The sequence below is a fragment of the Pholcus phalangioides genome, unplaced genomic scaffold (assembly GCF_987345545.1).
Source record: "Pholcus phalangioides strain wild (caught in Gottingen) unplaced genomic scaffold, Ppha-v1.0 ptg000013l_1, whole genome shotgun sequence".
NCBI classification, from domain to species: Eukaryota; Metazoa; Arthropoda; class Arachnida; order Araneae; family Pholcidae; genus Pholcus; species Pholcus phalangioides.
In genome coordinates this window covers 11,332,167-11,354,330 of record NW_028301606.1, presented here as the reverse complement: position 1 = coordinate 11,354,330, position 22,164 = coordinate 11,332,167, and the positions used below count along the sequence as shown (strand labels likewise).

Sequence of the window (22,164 nt, the reverse complement as noted above, 5' to 3'; positions counted from 1 at the left end):
TATGCGTATAAGTCTCTCAGAAATTTCACAAATTCCGATTTTTTTCAGACTTGACGCATTTTTTTGTATAATCGATTATCCCTCATAACTCGAAAACGGATTGATGTAGGACAGAGTTGGTGGGGGGGGGGGGGTGTTTCATGATCCACTTGGGTCGTCAATCACTCGTCTATGTCAGAATAGGTCGTAATCACCCTGTATAGCAGAAAGATACATTGTAAAGAAAAGAGGGAAAGAAAAAGCAACTTTTCCGTAGATAATAGACAATCGTGATAATAGGGTTGACATAAAGCTTCGCGATGGTGAAAATAGAGGAAAGAAAACACAAAGAATTTATTTTAATTTATTCCACTGGAGTTTGGACGTAATATTACGCTCGTGATCGTATAAAGAAGTTAAAATCCCGCAACCCTCTATTGTTAGAGTGACGTCATTCAAACAACATACGGTCAAGTACAACACAGACAGAGTAAAAACAAATACAGTATAACTAGTTTTTAGAGAAGAGAAAAAACCGGAAGACAGTGAAAAAATGAAAGTGAAAGAATGTCTTTTATAGATATCGCCAGGGAGCGCGGGAGGCGATGAGTAGCCAACTGTTGTCATTTCTAATAATTTTTGCGGCTTTAATAATTGAACTCCGCCGCTAATTTTTATGTGTTTCTGGGTGAGATGAATGTACTTGATTTTTCCCATAATTTCTTGAGGGCGGCACCTTGCTACCCTTTCCTTGTAAGTATATTTTCAAGAAACACGTGTACTTAAATAAATTCTAATATAATCATAAAATTCTTTCATAAATAATTCATTGAAATCATTGCTTTGTACAATCCAATGTCAATGATGTAGTTCCAGATGCAGTTCTTGTCAGAATCGAGATAGATTTTAGAGAATTCTCTCTTCTCCAGAATATAAAGCGAATTTGAATATCTATAATTGATACTTACGAAAATTAAAATTAAAATAAGTATTATATATATATATATGAACTATTCTGCAGGTATAAACTATTCTGCAGGTTATACTATAGAGCCCTTATTTCAATTGACTCCCGAACTACGAAAACCTGATGAGTTTGATTCTTAGAGAAAGACCGATATTGTTCGAATACAGATATACCTGTGTGGCGTGGGATGTATTTGTTCTGATCCCGACACGATTTCCAATTATTAAAGACCATTTCGATAGTTACGTAGCGTATTAACGAGCGATAGAACAAACCAATTATTTCCGTCGTGATATGGCTGAACAGAAGAAAGATCGCAATAAAATATGACATATGTTATGCACCTGGATGCCATGGAATTGCGAGTAACCAATCTCTCGATTAGGATTTGATGCAACCTACAAGTTATACAAACGTAAAACGAATTGTTTTATCCCGCTTAATCTTCGAGGAACTCGCAAGGAAATACCCATTTCATCTTTGGAATATTAGTTTCGGAATAATATATTGTTCTCAAAGGATTTCCTCTCACAGGTTTATTGAGCAAACGTAATCTTATTGATTGATCAGTGATGGATTGTTTGAGAGAGACAAAAAAAAAAAAAAAAATGAATGTTCTTATTTGAAAGTAAAATTGAGAGAATTTCATTTTCAAAAGGTACAATTTAAACTTTTGCTAAGTTTATAGTAGAAGTGAAAAAACTTTGTCTTTTCTCCAGGATACGTCTGCTTTTTACAAAAGTGGGAAATGGATCAACAGATAGCATGTAGGAATGGTGGTAGAATATTTAAATAATCCATGTTTCTTGATCAACATTCAAGAGAGTTATCCCAGCACCTCCTAGAGATATAGATAATCTGCTTGTGACGTCAGTAAGTAGTCCATTTTCCCTCAGAATATTCAGGGAAAAAAATTCCCTGTTCGTGTCAGTATCATCGTTTTGAGGAAAAGAAATGATCGGGCTCAGAATTGGCGATTTCTATGCCCCACATCCAATCACTATGCGGTATTTGTGAGCCAATCAGGAAGATTCTACGCCAAAGTAAGAAGAAGCGAAATAGGATTCTGTGTTTCAAAATGTGGCAAACTTGTTAGATAGTCTGAATGGCGTTTATGGCAAACAGTGCAGAGGCCTTCTATCTCTAGGAGGTGCTGGTTATCCCCATTTGAATTCTCGAAATGATCCGTTTTGAAAGAAAATTGTAGTGAGTACGTTGCATTTTGATTAAAATTTCAGCTGGTTAAAAATCGGTCTGAAAAATCGGAAATTTCTACTCACTTGTTGATTACCACAAGGTTTTGCCTAGCACAGGTAAGGTACCCTTACTGCCCCTTCGTCATTAACATAAGAAACACGATCATTTCTACAGTAGAACCTCCCGCAGCGGACACCTCAACTAACGTACATAATTTTGAATTGCATCTTACTGTCCATTATCGGACACTTCTCGTTAGCGGAAAAAAGTCTCATGGGTGTCCGTTATCGAGATGAAAAACGCCGAAATGTACAGGGTGGGCAAAAAGTACGTAGACACTTTGAAAATGAATAAAAACCGGAATAAAAAAACAGGGTTAGCATCACTAGGTCACGGGAATTTTTTTAGGACGGGGAAAAAATATCTCAAAAAACAGCCGATAGATGACGCTGGTACAAGTGACTTCGGTGAAAATATGCAAATGAGACGGTTGTAAAAGAACTCGCGCTCCTAATCCGCAATCAGTTCACCGTTGTAAGCTCGTAATGGTAAATATGATAATCCTTCAATAAATTACTTGATTAACCGAACAGAACTATGGTCCAGGATGCTGATTCCGAATGGTAAAGTTGGTTTTGCTTGCCCATGTTGATATGTGTGAAGAAAGCCAACATAACTAACTGAAAATATTGTTTCGAACGTTTATTTCTTCACACTTTTTAAATTTAATTTAATTTTTATTGAAAAATATGTATAATGCACGTACCATGTACAGGGAAAAATAATTAATGGGTTTAATGAAGAGAAAAAAGTTATAATTGTTCCATATTTATCAGACTGTTTGGGTATTATGCATAATCGCCGATAAAAGTGACACATGCAGTGAAATGTAATCAAAATATCCTTATCGAGACGATTGATGATTATGCATAACCATCGGTGTATCATTTTTACACACAATAAGATATACATTGGAACCAATTGCGACCGAAGCTTAGCGTCGTATAAACGATGTTATACAGGATATCGCACCTCCCCAATAGCGGACACTCCCCGTTAGCGGACAAAGTTTTCGTGCCATGGGTGGCCGCTATCGAGAGGTTCTACTGCATCTTCCTTCAAGAAGACGGGAATTCAACCTCATGACATTAATTTGTTATTCAATGGAAGTAAGGATAAAAAAAATTGTCAGGTGCTTAATTAATCGTTTTATCTCTTTCTATGTACAGGAAAGCTGTGAGAGCGGCACTTTTGCTTCTTCCCTTACTTGGTATCACAAACATTTTAGATATTATACCTGGTCCTTTGGAAGGAACTCCGCTTCAATTTGCTGTATGGTCCTACACGACGCATGGTCTGTCGGCATTCCAAGGATTTTTTATATCCCTATTATACTGCTTCTTGAACAAAGAGGTAAATTTGTACTATAGTGAAAATGCTATGCATTTCTTTTTTTCCAGGGCGGTAACAAAATCGTCCGCCCAATAATTACATACGTGATTCCTTGTGAAATCCCAATCCAGAAAAGTGTTTTCTGTTTTAGGATCGAATGAATATTTAGGGATTCATAACGTTTTGAATTTTTGTGACGGTCAATTACGCGCCAAACAAACAACGAAAGTAAAATTCTTCCAGGACAGAGGGTTGTAGGCTTTTTCAAAACAAACTAAAATATTCAATCCCGTTAGAAACCAAGTTCGATCGTCTTCTTTCGCATTTGGTGCTTTTTCTCTTCGTGAAGAGTAATATTATAAACTTGTTATTATGTAATAAATTTACCCACTATACTGGCAAATCTATCACCAGATTTGTAAAGTGTTAGCCAAATGAGATCTATTTGAAAAATTATTTTCTCAAAATCGAGACTATTTTGCCAAAATGTGGTAATTTGTTCACCTTCACTGTCATGTCAGATTTTTTAAGAGAAGGTGCATACAGTGCATAGTGTTTACTGTGCGATAGTTTTTTACGCTGTCGTTTTATTCAAATTTCATTTCTGTCGTTTTATTCAAATAAAAAAAAGGGAAATATTTTTCGCGTAATTTTAAACTTTCTTCAAAACTGTTACGCTTAAAAAGCTACAATGAAGGATGTAAAAAAGGAATTCTGGAAGGTAGCTTGACAGAAGTGTGACTGGAGGAAACAATAAAATAATAGCATCTATTAATCAAAAACTTTTAATCGAACTTATTCTTTTAGTCATTGACACATTCAAAATAATTAGTGATTTCAGATTTTTTACATTGATTATTCACCGAATCACATTTTCATACCAAATTCTACATGTTGCAGTGAAGATTTTTCTTTTCCTTTTGGCTGCAATTGATTTTTTATCACGCTGAAATGTTAATAAATTTACTCTACTTACTTTTACATGCATACTCCTCGAAAATTTCAACTGCGTCACATTTTTGTGAGGCTCCTCTTCTCTTACACGTTAAGACGGCACTGCATGGATGGAACACGTAAATCTTCGGAACTGGAGAGAAAAAAAATCTCATCAGAAAATTGTTAGTGATATTTTATTCATTTAAACGAGACAAATCAAATGAACACAGACGTTGTGCAACTTGGATCAAAGCAAAAAATACATTTAAAATTTTAGGCATAACGATCGCGTAAAAATTTGAGAAGTGCACACACACACAAGGAAGAAAAACTGGTATGCTTCTCTTTAGGGTTATACCAATTTTATCAGTTTCAAAAATGTTAAGTTATACGTTTGGTGTACATTCGGTCAATTTGGCAGGATTTCGAATAAATCCTTGATGAAAAGTGGCATACGTTATTAATTTTCAAAGCGTTTTCAAATAACTCCACGATTATTGGTCAAATCAAAAACTGGAATACTTTTTTATATTCGTTTTTCACAAGGAATCACGTTTGTAATTATATGACGGTCGATAGTTAACCCCCCCCCCCCCGTATGTATTTCAAGCTCCGTAAATCATGGAAAAACCAACTGGAAAACCTGTGTTCCATTGAGAAATCAGTTTTGCAAAACCTCTCTCAGGATCGTCATTGCTGAAATAAATGGCTTTTAAACAATTAACACAACCATAATTTCTTTCATCCGCAGTATATCATGTTTTTTCATAACTATTAGTATCTTTCCCGTGATAATTGCTAATTTTCGGTTGGTGTACTTTAGAAAAATTGACATTCATATTTATATGGACATCTTTTCTCAGCCGAATCGTTGGGCCTTTCGCTTGTTGGGGGCCTTTGTATTTGTATTACAATGGCAAGATATCGCGTTAATGTGAGTGAGAAAGTTAAAATAATTCATGAAAAATCGTTAATAGAATGTGATACATATAAAAAATGTACATTTGAAAAATTTATTTTAATTATGTTGCTGCAACTGAACTAATTGTGCATTTACTGATCACAATATTTGTTTCATATTTTTTTGAAAATATTTATACGTAAATCCAACTATGAAAGATTTTATATTCATTAACCTTTACAAAAAGGGAATATTCTCAAAAGTATCGTAAAAAATCTTAATGAAAACAGGTTATTTTTAAGCGAATAACAGTCGAGTGGCAGTCGAGTGGTTAGGGAACTAGCTTATCACTGTGCAGGTCTGGGTTCGAATCCCGGTTCGGGCATGGATGTCTGCTAACACTAACAAATTCCCTGGACGGATCATGCTGATCCCTTGGAAATACGTGAAGACCACGCTATTATTAAAAAAAGAAAAACTGCAAATTTTCTAATTAGCTTAATAGAATGCTGATTAGAATGAGCCTCAGAAACATATCAAACCGATAAGAACGTACCTGATAATTTCCCATTTAGCCTGGTGCATTGCAAAAAAACGACTCATAGCAATGAACTGTATTATTTTAATTAGCCTACGATGTCATTTCAAAGGGAGATATTAGGAAATAATAATCAAGATAATATAAAAATGTATGAAAATTTCAATGACGCTAATTAATTGAAATTAATTGAAACACAAACTTGATTGTATCTGCAAGTGTAAGATAAAATCCGTTCTTAGAACCACAATCACCAATATTTGAAAATGTCTTATTTATAAGTTTGAGAAATTTCACTGGGTTAAGTAAAGTAACAAAGTGGAACAAAGTAACTTTTTTCAGCTTAAAAGTTGTTCTAAGGATTAAATATCAAGTGCACGTACAAAATTCAATTTCATTAAATTTTCGCACCAGCTGATAGATAAAATATTTCAATCATCATCCGCAGTATAGTGGAAATACATAAATTAATAGAATAAAGATGAGAGTGAATAAGATTTATCGAAAATATGGAGATGAACAGCTGTTTATAAGAAAAGAAAATAAAGTCATGAAAATGCATAAAACTATTAATGCTTCAAAGCATTTACCCTTTTCGTTTTTCCTCCTCTTTTACGAAGAAAATAATGGAATTCCAAAGAAAAAGGGTCATCACATAAATTTGCATATATATCTTAAATCGAGGAAAACGAACCGAAAATCCCTACTTAGTTTCTGAACAACCAAAATACGCGATGAAAAATTATTATTATTTTCAGTTTTTGCATATCATTCAAAATGAAATATTTGATGGCAAGTGAATAATAATAATAATAATACGATTTTCTTACAGTTGGTTCTAAAGTTTTCAGAAAGTTCTAAATTATAAAACGAAAAAATTATTATTTTTCAAATATTGAAGATATTTAGATTCCATTTAAATATATATTTCTTAATTGTTTTGGAATATAAATTAATAAGTGGTTTCAACAAATAAAAGTGATAATCCACTGATTTTTTCTTTCTTCTTCTTCTTATATACTGTTTCATTACAATGAAAACGCGGTCGTTACAGCGATACTCGATATAACGATAAATCCCTCTACAACGATATTTTTTTATTCGAATCTTTTTTTGGAATTGCCTGTAATGTAACGTTCAACTCTTCTCGATACAACGATATCCTTTACTACGTGATAAATCCCTCCGCAACGATAATTTTTATATTTCACTTAAAATCACCTTCAATACATTTTAAATTCATCACCAGTTTTTCTTGTTTCAATGAGGATTATTAATAAGAGTTTATTTTGCTCTACCTACCCGCCGAAAGTGTTAATGAAGTTGCCATGAGGCTGTTTTCTGTGTAGTACACATAAGTATTGCAAGAGAAGCTGCATATACTTTACAGGGTGAACCAACCCTGTTACAATCAACTGAATTTTATTCATCAACTAATCAATTAGAATTTTTTGCTGCCGAATAAATGCTTATAAATGCATTTTGTGGTGGTACTAACAACGATAATTCAGAAGAGAGGACAACAACAGCATAAATTTCGCTGTGCCTGATGATAATGCTACCTCTCGATATAACGATGATCCCTCTACAACGATATTTCTTCTTGGTCCGCAAAGTATCGTTGTATAAAGGTTTCACTGTATTATGCCGCGTAAAAACTGTAGTTTTGATCATGATGTATCAACGATGATGTATGAATGAGCCCTATCGCTAAACTTAGTTCACTCTCACTCACTTACTAGGTCGGTCACTCAGTCAATCAAGAGGTAGCTCATTTTATCACTCACTCACTAGGTCGTTCATTTGCTCAGTAGATCGCTCATTTACTCCCTAGGTCACTCACTTTGTCATTTACTCATTAGGTTGCTCATTCTATCATAAACTCACAAGGTTGCTCACTCTGTTACACACTCAATCACCTGGTCTCTCGCTTCGCTCTGTCATTCACTCACTCACTAGTTTGCTCACTCGCAAACATTAATCACTCAGTCTCTAACTCACTAACTACTGTATCAATTACAGACCCACTCATTCGGTCATTCCACGTTATCTTACTCGCTCACTGACTAGCGCCGCACTGTTGTCGGTGAATTTTCCTATTGGTGCACGGCATGACAGTGAATTGTCACCGATGAATTTTCCGGCGGCGAATCGTCTGCAAACCTCTGATTTCATGTGCGTTTGTATGTTAAACTTGCCGTATAAGGGCAACGCTCTTCTTTTGATGATTGTTAGAAATGTGTGTAATCGCACTAGTTCATGTTATACCGGTATACAGAGATGACGCTACATGTCCATGAACCGGTAATTTCCAGTTATCCGCGTAGGTATCTGTGTGTGTGTGCTTGTATTGTGATGGGTGCAGGAAGTGCTCGACACTAGAAAAGGTTCAAGACCTCGGGTATAAACACTAACTTGTCTGTTTGAGAAAATTAGGTGAATGTTACTTCTCGAATTTTATTTTCTGAACATAATTTTCCTTTTACATGTTCAATTTTAAATCATGAAAATTGAGTTCAAAAAATTGAATATGTGATTTTTAGTTACAAGTGTCATGTATCCGTCCCATCGCTCCCCATTCCTTTCGAATAAATGTCTTAGCAAAAGGTAATTTTGAGCCACATTGAGCCACGACGGCAGTTATTCACAGAATTCTCAGACCGCGAACTAAAAATATTTAAATGCAAAAAATACTCGAGATATAGCCGAAACCTCAAGAATAGAATAGAAAAATGCACCATTTTCCACACCACCCAGGAGGTATGGTGCCAGGCGCGTTACCCCTTTGTGTACGGCGGGTTCCCACGTAGGCATATTTCCGTCTTCATCCTGCGCAACCCATCGAAGATCTTCTCTCGACGGGCCCCAGAGCAGCAACCGTAAGTTGGTTGGGTGCCCTGGTAGAGGCCTCGCCCGTACACCACGTTTCGGCCGAGTCCCGGATCCGGTTAAGATCGTATGACTCGGCCCAACGATGGAAAGAAGCCTTTCGACATGGGCTGCTTCCTCTGCCCCGGCTTCCTTGACAGTCGACCATCTCGCGCGCGATAGAAATGGCGACCGACCAGCTGCACACGGGGCAAACTGGGGATCGGTCATCCAAACTCGTCGTCTCCGAAGATGGGACGGGCAAAAGCCGTGGAGCGCTCCTCAGAGGGGGATGGATAAGAATGAAGCAATCTGAAAACATCACGTTTCCAATCAAAACAATGGAATCTTTACATTGTTTAAGAAATTTGTTCTATAAAAGCTTCAACAATGGAACTTCATAACTCATTGTCCGACTTCAAAATAAGGGGAAAAAATAGAATTCCTTTTACATGTTATAGATATCGGGAAAGATTGGTTTCCTGAATTATACACAAGTGAATATGCTTGTATGAAATTATGACATGCATTTTCTCATCATTCTTCCGAAATGCACTGTCTTCAGACATCGGCTGTGAACCTTGTAATCATGTCCCAAATAAGTGAACTAATTTGCTGTGACTATAGTAGTGATGGGCGTGGTAGCCCGGCTGATAAGATACTCGCCTAAAGTACCAAAGGATGTTTAGAGGTGTCGCGAGTTCGATACCCGGTTCGTCCTTGTCAGAAAAATTTCCTGACACAGGGGTACAACAAAAAACGGCGACTTGACCACAGCAAAAAATTGCTACCCGAGGGAGTACCCCATTGAGGGGTTAGCGCACCAATCTCTCGATGAGTATAAGAAACAAGGCTGCCGTTCGGAATCGGCAATAAATTGTAAGTCCCGGTCTAATTAGCCCTCGTGTGCAGAAAATGACCGTGGTGCGACAAAAATGATCAATGATGTATCAACATAATAAAAAATATACTGAATATATTTTGGAATAGCAAGATATTCACACCCTAAATGTTGTTATATAACCACATTATTTATATACGATATACCGGTTGCATAAAGGGAAAATCCTTTTAACATGACATAACTTGCGAACAGAGCTATAATTAGAGGGTTACGCTACTTAGATCTTGTGGTGTAGCTCTCTCTATAATATATTACAGTAACTATGTCCACTGCGGTTTTGCAACTTCAAGTAGCGAATGTGAACCGGTCTCTTATTCGAAAAAGTCCCTTCTCAGAGAGCGAATTCCTCTAAGGAGCGGTTGGGAACCGCTGCCTTAGAGGAATGTTTACGAGATGCATGTTCGGTAAAGAATAGTGGAAGTGGCTATGATCATATAAAACTTACAGCTGTGCCCGTAAAATCATAATCGAAGGGAAAATATGAAAATTAAGATATTTGTGTTAGAAACTCACTCTTTTCTCAGTAATACCGAAGAGAATATTTTTAGGGTGGGATTAGAATGAGAATTCGCCGGGATATATCGATAGTTGAAATGCTCGTTTTTCTATTAAAGACCGTTAATTCATCTTTTAAATAGTGGAAAAATAAAAAATTTCAATTATTGATATATATCCCGATGAATATTCTACGATTTATTTATTAAAATATTACCATATTTTTTTAAATATTCTGAAATTTATTTATTAAAATATTCTCCGATTTATTCATTAAAATATTCTCCAATTTATTCATTAAAATATTCGTGGATTTAAAGTATTCTCAGATTTATTCATTAAAATACTCTCGGATTTATTCATTAATATTCTCAGATTTATTCATTAAAATATTCTCAGATTTATTCATTAAAATACTCTTGGATTTATTTATTAAAATATTCTCAGATTCATTCATTAAAATACTCTCGGAATTATTCATTAAAATATTCTCCGATTTATTCATTAAAATATTCTCCGATTTATTCATTAAAATATTCTCCGATTTATTCATTAAAATATTCGTGGATGTATTTATTAAATATTCTCAGATTTAGTCATTAAATATTCTTCGATTTATTCATTAAAATATTCTCAGATTTATTCATTAAAATATTCCCATATTTATTCATTAAAATATTCTCAGATTTATTCATTAAAATACTCTCGGATTTATTCATTAATATTCTCAGATTTACTCATTAAAATATTCTCAGATTTATTCATTAAAATACTCTTGGATTTATTCATTAAAATACTCTTGGATTTATTCATTAATATTCTCAGATTTATTCATTAAAATATTCTCCGATTTATTCATTAAAATATTCTCCGATTTATTCATTAAAATATTCTCCGATTTATTCATTAAAATATTCTCCGATTTATTCATTAAAATATTCGTGGATGTATTTGTTAAATATTCTCAGATTTAGTCATTAAATATTCTTCGATTTATTCATTAAAATATTCTCAGATTTATTCCTTAAAATATTCTCATATTTATTCATTAAAATATTCTCATATCTATTCATTAAAATATTCTCAGATTTATTCATTAAAATACTCTCGGAATTATTCATTAATATTCTCATATTTATTCATTAAAATATTCTCAAATTTATTCATTAAAATATTCTCATATTTATTCATTAAAATATTCTCAGATTTATTCATTAAAATACTCTCGGAATTATTCATTAATATTCTCATATTTATTCATTAAAATATTCTCAGATTTATTCATTAAAATATTCTCAGATTTATTTATTTATGGTCGAACATTGTTAATTAGTAGCTCAAGAGTACAGCAAAAAAAAATCAGATTTACTCAAACTTCGAATTATTCTATCCATCAATATAGGATAATTAAATTTTCATCAAAATTAGAAAATTATTGATAATTACAAAAATGTATTGATTCGCTAACACTTAATATGCTAGTTTTATCGTTGTTGCAACCAGTGTTTTTAGAATACGTAAATTGATCATGAAAAACCTACAAGCATTTCACTTCCAAATTTTATAATATTGTAGTTTTTCTCTCTTTTTTTGGATGTTCTTAATCATCGTATAAAATCTTTAAATTGATTTATAGAATGAAAGATGCGAATTTTAAATATCAACCTCAATTTTTTCAACATATCCGTAGCCTCTATAAGTTTTGGAATTGAGACCTTTGTTTCGTTCTTCGATTTGTTTTCGTCGTCTTCATGAGAAGGTCCGATGTGTTATAATTATTCATTAAAATATTCGCGGATTTATTTATTAAATATTCTCAGATTTATTCATTACAATATTGTCTGATTTATTCATTAAAATATTCTCAAACTCTCTCACTACTTCTTCACCGATGTCTGCATCTGTGAGTCAACAGCAATTTTTTTTAGACTTAAACAAGCGTATGAATCTCGTTTAGACATGTGAAAAATGTTGCTGTAGAGAGAGGCTTCATTGGCATTTGAAAATAAACGAACAATAGCGTTACAGAGACATGGATTTCTATCACATTTTACGAGATAAATAAACTGGGATTCCAGCCCTCCGGCTTTTAATTATAACATTCGATTTATAATCCAACATTCGAGATGTGAAGGAGTTGATTATCACATGCACACATAAACTTTCGTATTTCGTGGGTAGTGTTCCTTCATTGCATCTCTGCCATTGGTACATACTAATGAAGTTATCTAAGAGAAATCCGGTAAAACTTTGGTTTCTAACGGAAAGACAAAAGCCAATAAGTGGATCTTCTAACGATATCTTTGTTTCTTACTTAGAACCAGAACAAAATTTAAATTTTGTCGTATGTAACTTTTCTAATGTTTTAAGCTATGTTATATTCTGACAAAAATCAGTAAACCATGGGGAAAAAAAGATAAAGATGACTAAACGTTAGCTAGGAATTCGGAGAAAAGGGGCATTTTGCATATGAAATATCTGAATCAAACTTCGAATTATCCAAAACATTAGTAAAAAATTCGATTTAAAAAAGTAATTTCAACATCAAATTGAATAGGAAACTTTACGGGAATACAGTAAACCCCCCTCCCTCTTAACGTACACCCCCCTTAGATGCGGTCACCCTTCCTTTACGGCCAAATAATAATTTCCCCTTTTTTAATAAAAATATGCCTTTCATACCCCGGATTAACAGTCACCCCTCTTTTACAGAAATTTTTTTTTTGTCCCGTTTGTGTCCGTAAAAGAGAGGTTTTACTCTATTACTAAAATTCGAATTAACCAAGTTTTAATCAGCCGAATTCACCAGTGTTACCACCAACAAACCAGAACATGGCTCCCACTCTATCCCAAAGAGGGATATAAGCGGTTAACGAAGCCACGCTGGAGAACACCAGTGTTATCGATTCACAAATTATAAACATGCTGTATATGCATGCGAGTTATGATTGTTGACATTTGTTGAAAAATAAGGTTGATTTCTCGAAGGCTGAAGTATATAACTGCTAGATATGTTTTCAGTCCCAGCTCTAGTGATGCTGTTTTGCTTTCTGAACTACGTGCAGTTGTCGGTTCACGACAACAATAACACTATCGTATTCCCCCTCCCCCCAACTTGATTGGGATGGAATTCTTCCTCCCCCCCAAAAAAAATTGATTTCAGCCATTGATTGTCACGGAATTTCCCAATCCTTCTCTATTTCTAAGACGACCTCGCTACTACTATTAACCGTACATGCATCTCGTACACATTTCTCCACGGAATTTCTAACGAATCGGTATATGTCGGAACGTGTTGTGCGAGTGTATTAGAATTGTGCTTGTTTCGTGTTGTTGCTAATAGCGCCATCTGTGTTCCCTATTTGGAAGTAAAGACAGCGAATGCTTGAATTTTCATGTTAAGTAAGTATTATGCTGGTAGATTCCCCTGCTTGCTCTATGGAGAGGCAGACAGACCTTCAACATGATAATTTCATAAAATGAAAATTCAAGCATTTGCCATCTTTCACGGCCATTGGATGGCCTCACTGCATCTCAAAGTGGCCATAATCTATATTGTCAAGTACAATTTTTTGGTCCAAAAGAGAGCTTTGTAAATATTCAATTGAATCATATCAGACAATCGCGGCTATCGTTAGTATTATGATAAAAGTATTCCGGGCTGTTTGTCCGTCTTAAAAGAGTGAATAAAATCGTAATCTAATTTTTAATCTTAAATGATTTTAGCTATACCGATCACAGTATTATCTTCAGTGATTTTTTTGTTTAAAGAAAATATACGCATTTGTGAATTTGTTTCTCCTGTAGGTGCAGGAAGCTGTTATAAAGCATTACCGATTTTGGAGGCACTCGAAAAAGTCTATTTGCCCTTGCGTATCAATGAACTCTTCCGGTGAGTTGAGATATTTTGCAAAAAGTTTACATTTGAATTTTTGATATCACCAAAAATATGCGAATTCTTCATATTGCCTCACAAAATATTCACCGAAATGAAAATACGAAACAAAATTGAAAAATACTTCATTTTATACTTGATAGGATATGTGTGAACGGCAAAAATAGTGGATAAAGAATAAAATTGTCTAGGCATGTATTTTCTTAATGTTTTTAAAGCTGTGGTAACGTATAAGATAAAATTCACATTTTATTAGAAAAAAGGGAGTTCCAGGAAGTTTCAAACTTTCTGATATTCGTATACTTACTTGTATGTTGTATATATTCATGTATTCAACTTCTTCATCTAGTAACACGCCCGTTATACATATAGTATGCAAATACGTGTACATAGAGAGTATGTAGTCTTCTATTTTTAAAGAAGAAATTTAGCCTCTATTTTCTATCTTATTTTATGTTTTTGTATAAAGTCTTTACGTGCAATAGACCTTGAAATTTTGTTCATGCGCAGAATGTTTCAAAACTATTCGTAGCTATACTAATTCACCGCAAGCACATATATACAGTGTGGCCAAAATCCCAGGCTGCGGTCTCCGGTCTTTATGTGCCACTGGCCACGTGCAATTTTTCTCTCTAGTCATTGGGTTCAGCTATACATTTTAGTCAAATGGATTGTACGTTGCATCGAGTTGATGGCTGCTTTCATGTGGAGAACGATGCGAGTGATTCGATACTTCCGAGCACGGGGCAAGAGGACCCATCACTATAAATCTTTGCTAACTTTTCCGACACAACTCTGCCTCTTTTGAGGTAACGGAAGTAAGGTGCTTTGCATCAGTCCGGGGTGCGTAATTGCAATCCCTACTCTCTTAGTAACACAGGAAGCATTAGCACGCCGGTGATTGGTTACTGCGAGCAAAAAATCTAGCAAGACATCACAAGAGGCGGAGTTTCGGGCGAAACTGAATTTCAAAGTTCATTGACGAAAAATGAAAGCATTTTTTATTGAATCAGTAAATGATAGCTGGGCCCAGCTTCGCGAGCCATTATTATTGTCTTCTCGATACACGTGAACCGCATTTGACTAAATCATAAACAAAAGTGCTAGCTGTTTTTAGTAAATCTATAAATGACAGCAAAGATGGAAAAAAAATTGATGGGTTTCAGACTAAACCGAACGCATAACCTTCGGTACGTGAGTCTCGTACTATAACCATTACTCGATCGTCGGCACAATCAAATGTATCTATCGTTAAACGTCACCAGCAAAAATTTCACCAGGAGTGACGTAATGGTTCATCACTCATTTCGGCCAATCACGATGCGCTGAATTTCTACAATGTAGCTAGAAATGTAGGGATTGTTTATAAGCGTCCGCTTTGTGAGTGGTTCTATCTCTCTATCTACAGTGTGGCCAATCGATAATGAACATCCAAGGGACTCCGCCTTTTAACCAGATCATGGCCGCCGCTTTGTCTCGATGATGAGATTTTAGCAGGTGATCGAAGACCTGGGCCATGCTGGGAAATGTGTTTGTATATGTGTTGATGTGTTGTGAACCTATCATGAAGCTTGTTTCTATGTAATGCTTCTTATAGTGCTTCCATTGGCCACCAATTTTTCACACGAGTAAAGTGCAACGATTGAATAATTGCTTCGTTGTAGGCCTGTTGCTCTTTGCGGCGCGAGGCTTTTTAACGGGGAACTCGGCTTGCATTCGCGCCTCTAAGTTGAGAACCACAGAAAACCAACTTTAGCCAACCACCACTGTGGGATGGTAGCGGTGTCCCGGGTCCTTGCGATGCGATTCCATTACTACGACCACTACAGCAGCCATTCAAGGGACTGAAAATTCAGTTCGTTAACGGGGGAGTGTTCATTATTTGGGATTAAAATGTATTGAGACATTTCACTGTATACGTAATAAAATGATATTTTTTAAATATATATACATTAAAGAAGGAACAATAAACGATGAAAATTTTTCGAAATTTTATTTGCATAGTATATTGAATAGAGCTTAAATGGACCTGTACTGACTTTGATTGAATATTGTAGAATCCCCACAAGTTTCTCTTTTCTCTCAGATCATTTCCAATATTTCAAAAACAATTTATTAGTCATATCTCACTTAATTTTGAAAAAAATGAAATTTCACAATTTTTGGAATTTTTTTTTCAATTGATCCTCATTAGCTTTTATTTTACTCCGTTCTTGTAGAACTTGCTAATACAAATCCAACGACACCTCACATGAGAATCCCCAGCTATAACAATTTTTTCAGATGTGCGACACAACAGTTTTCGTTCATCACGCTTGTGACACTATTATGCCATCCGATTACGTCGTACCGAAATCAAATTATTATCACTAGAAACTGTGTGTGTGTGTGTGCACTCGTGTGCGAAATTAAGAGAAGTAGCACATTATGTCGAATTTCTGAGAAACTAATGGACAAATTTTAAAGAAATTTGGTACGAATACACAGTTTATAACAGAAAAAGAGACGTACCATACAAAAGTCATAGTACGCACGCATACGATTGTCAGTAATCATTGCAGAAATGTCCGAAATCCACATCGCGAGATAGAACCGAAAATGAGTCTAATAAGGGGTATGGTCCCCTCTCAGCCAGAGAGCGCGACGGCATACTGGACACGAGGCAGTTGAGGAGTCCCTGTGGCAATCGGGTCCCACTCCTGCAGCAATGCAGTTTTCAGTTCCGGGATGGTTCTCGGAGGGGGATGGCGAGATGCAATTGCACTCCCAAGAGCGTCCCAGACATGTTCTATACAGTTTAGGTCAGGAGATCTGACTAGCCAATCCATACGCTGAATATCCTCACTTTCTAGATAATCGTTGACCAGGTGAGCCAAATGTGGACGAACGTTGTCTTTCATGAACAGGAACCGAGGGCCAACTGCGCCCCTGAAAGTCGAACTTAGTGCTTTAAGATCTCCTCTCTATACCTCCTAGCACCCTCTGCAAAACACATGGAGGGGTGTGCTGGTGTCCAACATGATGCCTGCCCTAACCATGACACCTCCACCATCACCATAGTGATCCATTTCCCTGATATGGGAGGGATGGTATCGGGTACCAGGCTCTCTCCAGATGAGTGTACGTCGAGAATCAGTGTCCAGGCTGAATCTCGACTCATCTGTGAGCACGGTGCTCCAATGAAGTCTGGTCCAAGGCTGATGTTGTCTGCACCATGCTAAACGCGCTCTCTTGTGTGCTGCAGTGAGCGGCACGTAAACAGCGGGTCTTCTGACATAAAGCCTTCTTTCATGAAGCCTGCGGGCAACAGTAAACCGTGAAACTCGAGTTCAAGTGGCAGTATGCAGCTCACGTGAGAGCTGTGATGCTGTAGCGGTCCTGTGGCGCCGCGCTGAAAGTGCCAAATAACGATCCTCATTGGTCGTCGTGGCTCATCGACGACCCTGTCCAGGTCTTCTCGATATGGATCCAGTGTCCTCAACCTGTTTCCAGACTGTTGCAGGCGATACAGGGTGTACGATACAACTCTGTAGCTACCTACACTTGTATTCTTGCCTCCAATCTACCGACGATTCTCCATCTTATTCTGTCATCCATACATTTGTGGCTACTCGTTTTACCTGATAGCTTATAAAATTTTTCAAACTCTTGCGAGAAACACAACGAATGTCATCGACGAATACGAGCACACGAATCGTGGAAAACGCCTCGTGCCCTTATCATCTACTCCGCTCACACGCACGTGTACGCTTACGTATTCGACACTGAATATTTGTATACTTTTTCGGCGGCTTTTCTAATGGTACTAATAAGTTATTAGGATTCAAATCTGACCAATTTTCGTGACACTTTTCGCGGCGCTCAAAAATTGTGCCAATTTATGTTTCCGGCGCTATGGTGCCGTGCAATGACATTATACCGAGATTAATTCCTTATCTCTATAAATTTTATAATTTTGATTTTCCAACGAGACATTGAGCATTGTCTTCGCATGTGCTGTCTAGAAGTTATCCGGACTCAAGGTCTGGTCTGTTTTTGTGACGTTCAAAAATCGTGAAGATTTAAAGATATATTCACGTCAAAAATACAAAACAAATGCTAAAAATATAACGCAATGATAACTAAAAAAACATAATAATTTTGAATCAAAATTATTGCTGAATTAAACTTTCACATGTTAAACGGTTAAACATAAGAGCACCTTTTAGAATGTAGTTCCGTGCAATATAATATTCAAATAAATATTTATTTGATACCTTGTCTTCCATAAATTCGATTCCCCATTTGTTATTAATCTAATTGAATATCAATGTAAATATTGGTTTTCCTATCAATCCTTCACCCCATTCATGTCAAATAAACTCCTAAAAGTTTGCACATTCAATACATTTTTTTATTATTTACTGACGTGAATGTTAATAAAAACCAAAAGTTCTATTGAATCTTTATGAAAAGCTTCGATTTTCTCGTGATAATATTTGTTTAATTATTGATAACATTATTCAAAAAATAGAAAAATTGAGTTTGAATGATCACGAATTATATGTATCTTTTTGCGTGTGTGTGTGGGGGGGGGGTAATTTTTCTATGTTATTCAAGTATATTTTCTCATGTAATTAGGTGATAATTTATTAGCATGAAATAATTGCTTTTTTTTAATAATTTCAGAAAAAACTAAATGTCACTTTATTAATTTTTTTAGACTCGTTTCCATCTCAGAGGTCTCGCCGAGTGACGGGGGATCCACCGGATCCTTTGCCAAAACCGAATTGCTACATGCTTTGTTAAGAAAGGCTTTTACGAATACGCTGCCTGACCAAAAAAATGGCATTTTCTACTTTGTTGAAGTGGTTTTTAATAAAAATCCAAACATGCATTCATCATGGCGTCAATTCTATGAGGTCATGCAATGTATCTGAATACTTATTTACAGCTAAATATGTGTTTCACCAATACCCTTGGTGGGTCTAGGAAAAGCCTAATGACTTCGCTATAAGTTTCATAAGCTCTCGATTGGGTTAGGGAAGGGGACTTGGTGTACACCAACCCAAGTGGCCGAATCGCTTTTCAACAGTTTTCCACATTATGAGACAAATACATTTTGGCTTCGCAATTCTGGAAAGTGTCATCGTCTTCATTGAAAAAAATATCCGTTGTTGGTGGTAAATAATGTCAATAAGCATCCGTCATTTTTCATCACTGACATTAGTCTAGAACAAAGGAAACAACCCCCAGATCACAGCAATTCCTCTCGAGGTGTACGCAGTAGTAAAATATAGTCAAATCTCGATAAGTCGAATGTGCAGCGGCCGATTAGTTATCGTTAGTTCGATTATCGGAAAAATTCCGACTTCAGAATGCGGAAAAAGAAAGATTTTTTAAAATAGCAGCGCTATTTTTTTTTTTATAAAAATATCGTATTAGTGGAACATGTCAAACTACTGGAGATGAAGGAATTTTAAAAGATAAGTTATTATAATTTAATCATATTTAATTATTGAATGAGGGTATTTATAAATAAACTAGACGCAGGAGAGACTGTTAGACCTTGGCAAATTACTTTAAAATTTTTTTTCACAGTCAAAATTTTCACTAAATTCACTTTTCGTAACTGTGGAATTTAAACATCCTGTGGAATTTAAATTACTTTACTGTCTTACTATAATGATGAAATATGAATTTTTACAAAGACAAAGATGTTCCAAGGTACAACAAGGGGTCTTGTACCTTGAAACATGAACCGTTGTACGTTGAAACAGGGTAAACTTACAAAGATAAAAAATACAAATGTGCCTGAAGCACATTTGTATAAAATAATAAATATAAACATTTATATTAAAAATAATATAATAAATATTTTTTTAATGCAAATGATATATTGAAATAAAATATACCAAAATAATGAACCAAAAATGATTATTAATATATAGGGTGATTAAAGTTCCCATCCTCTGAGTAGTTTTTCCTCAAAAAACTGCTTATCCGAATACAGTCAAATATTCAAATTTTTAGGATATCTTAATGAGACGATGGGAAAGATTTATGAAATAAATAGTTCAATTTTCGACCACCAGATGAAAAAGTGGAGATTTTTATTTCATTTTCCTATGGTCCATGCATCGTATATACTAAGCTTCAAAGCTTCAATGGAATTCATCAACCAGAACGGGTGCTATAAAGGTCTTGGTAGTTTCAGTATACTGACACTGCTCAAATCAATGTAGCATCCACTGACCTATATAGCGCCCGTTCTGGAGGACGTATTCCATTGAAACTTGGTATATATACGCTATATGGTCCATGGCAAAAAAAGGAAAATTCAATTAAAAAAAACCACTTTTTCATATGGTGGTCGAAAATTGAACTATTCTTCTTAATAATTTCATAAATCGCTCTCCCATCGTCTCATTAAGATATCCTAAATATTTGGCTGTATTTGGATAATTTTTTTTTTTTTTTTTTTGGGAAAAACTAGTACGGGAACTTTAATTATAATCACCCTGAATAGTAAACAAAAGTAATAATAATGAAAGTAGAAACGTATTTACATAGATGAAATGCTTAATTATTTTTTATTATACTTCCAGAAAGCAAAAACAATTATGTTTCAAAATCTTTGGTTCTGTCAGTTCCTTTCGTGGTAGGTGATTGCATTAGTGATGCAATATCCGTGATGACAAAATTTGCTGTATCTGGCACTCATAAACAATAAAATATTTTCTTCTCTCCTCCTTCATTTCGTAAGAGATTTTGTTGAATGCATCCCATATTATAAAATTTATGTTTTTTTCCAACGACTTTGCCTTTTAAATTACAGAAGGTAAATGAAAGGGAATAAATGGATGAAGCTGGAGAGTTTTTATGAGGAAAAGGTATAGAACTAAAGTTGAGAATATAAATTGTATTTAAAAGCAAAAAGATAAGTATTAAAAATTAGTGTAAGTTGTAAATTCCGAGGTAAAATATGAAAATTTCAAGTTTTATACTGTTCCAAGGTACACGATCTTTTTCGTTTCAGAGTACACGATGCTCTAGTATTCGTGAAAAATATTTAACTTTTTTTCATGATGCTTTGTAAGATTGAGTACTTGATACGAATTATCAGGAGAATGCATAGATTATAATTACTAAATATAGTTCACTAAACTTGAAATGCTAAGAAGAAATACGTTAAAAACAAGAACACGATTTTTTTTCACTTCATGTGTGCTTAGTTGTAAAATCTCTGTTAATGCCATAGAAAACAACTGAAATCACGTTCACGTCAGGGGATGTATTTCTAATCTCTTTTGCACTCCAAAAACATCAACTAGAAAGCAAAACTCTCAAAACTATTTCAAGTGTTTCAAGGTTTACAATAGTCAAGGTTCAACAGTTTCGCCTACATATTCTGTAGGGGGAACTATTATTATGGAAATAAACGAGAGTAAATGGAACAAATTATAAATATAGTGTATAAAAGATTATTTTCTCTCATAAAAAATGCAGTGAGTTTTGACTGCCTCTCATTTTTGTCCTCCTATCGTGAGAAAGTCGTTCTCTGTTTGCAATCAGACAAATAAATCCGCTAACTTCTATTGCTACATGCTTAATTCTGTTGCTAAATGCAAAAATTCTATTGCTAAATGCCGAATTCTATTGCTAAATGCAAAAATTCTATTGCTAAATGCCGAATTCTATTGCTAAATGCTATTTCTTAAATTTCTCTCATTACCAAAAACTTCGACGTGATGAAAGAAAACTTCGAGTTAGGGAAAATTTTAACATTAAAATATACGGAAAAAGTTGTGGGGCTGAGTGAAAACTCTGACTTAAACAGATATTCGATTTATTGGAGTTCGACTTATCGCGAAATTGATTGTATGTTACACTTTTTTTTTTCGGCCAGGCAGTGTACATTTCATTTTTATCTTTAAAATATACACTTTGATTTGTGCTATGGTGATTGTGATATATTTTTATTTTGTTGTTGTGTTTATAGGTGTGTTGTGGTGATATTTTTTTCTATCTCAATGTTGTTAATTACATGTACTATATAATATGAAACATAACATTTATAATATCATAAAAAAATTACTACTCGCACGATAAA

General features: G+C 34.9%; 1 protein-coding gene across 1 annotated transcript in view; it reads left to right on the top strand.

Moving 5' to 3' along the window:
- Window positions 1-19,826, top strand: part of LOC149078600 (PDF receptor-like) — a 104,563-nt gene extending 84,737 nt beyond the window's left edge. The window contains exons 9-11 of the mRNA XM_089241149.1: window positions 3,373-3,556; window positions 13,985-14,069; window positions 18,775-19,826. Of these exons, the coding sequence (XP_089097275.1) occupies window positions 3,373-3,556; window positions 13,985-14,069; window positions 18,775-18,860 (355 nt within the window). The 3' untranslated portion in view covers window positions 18,861-19,826. The remainder of the gene's footprint in view (window positions 1-3,372; window positions 3,557-13,984; window positions 14,070-18,774) is intronic.
- Window positions 19,827-22,164: the final 2,338 nt, after the last annotated feature.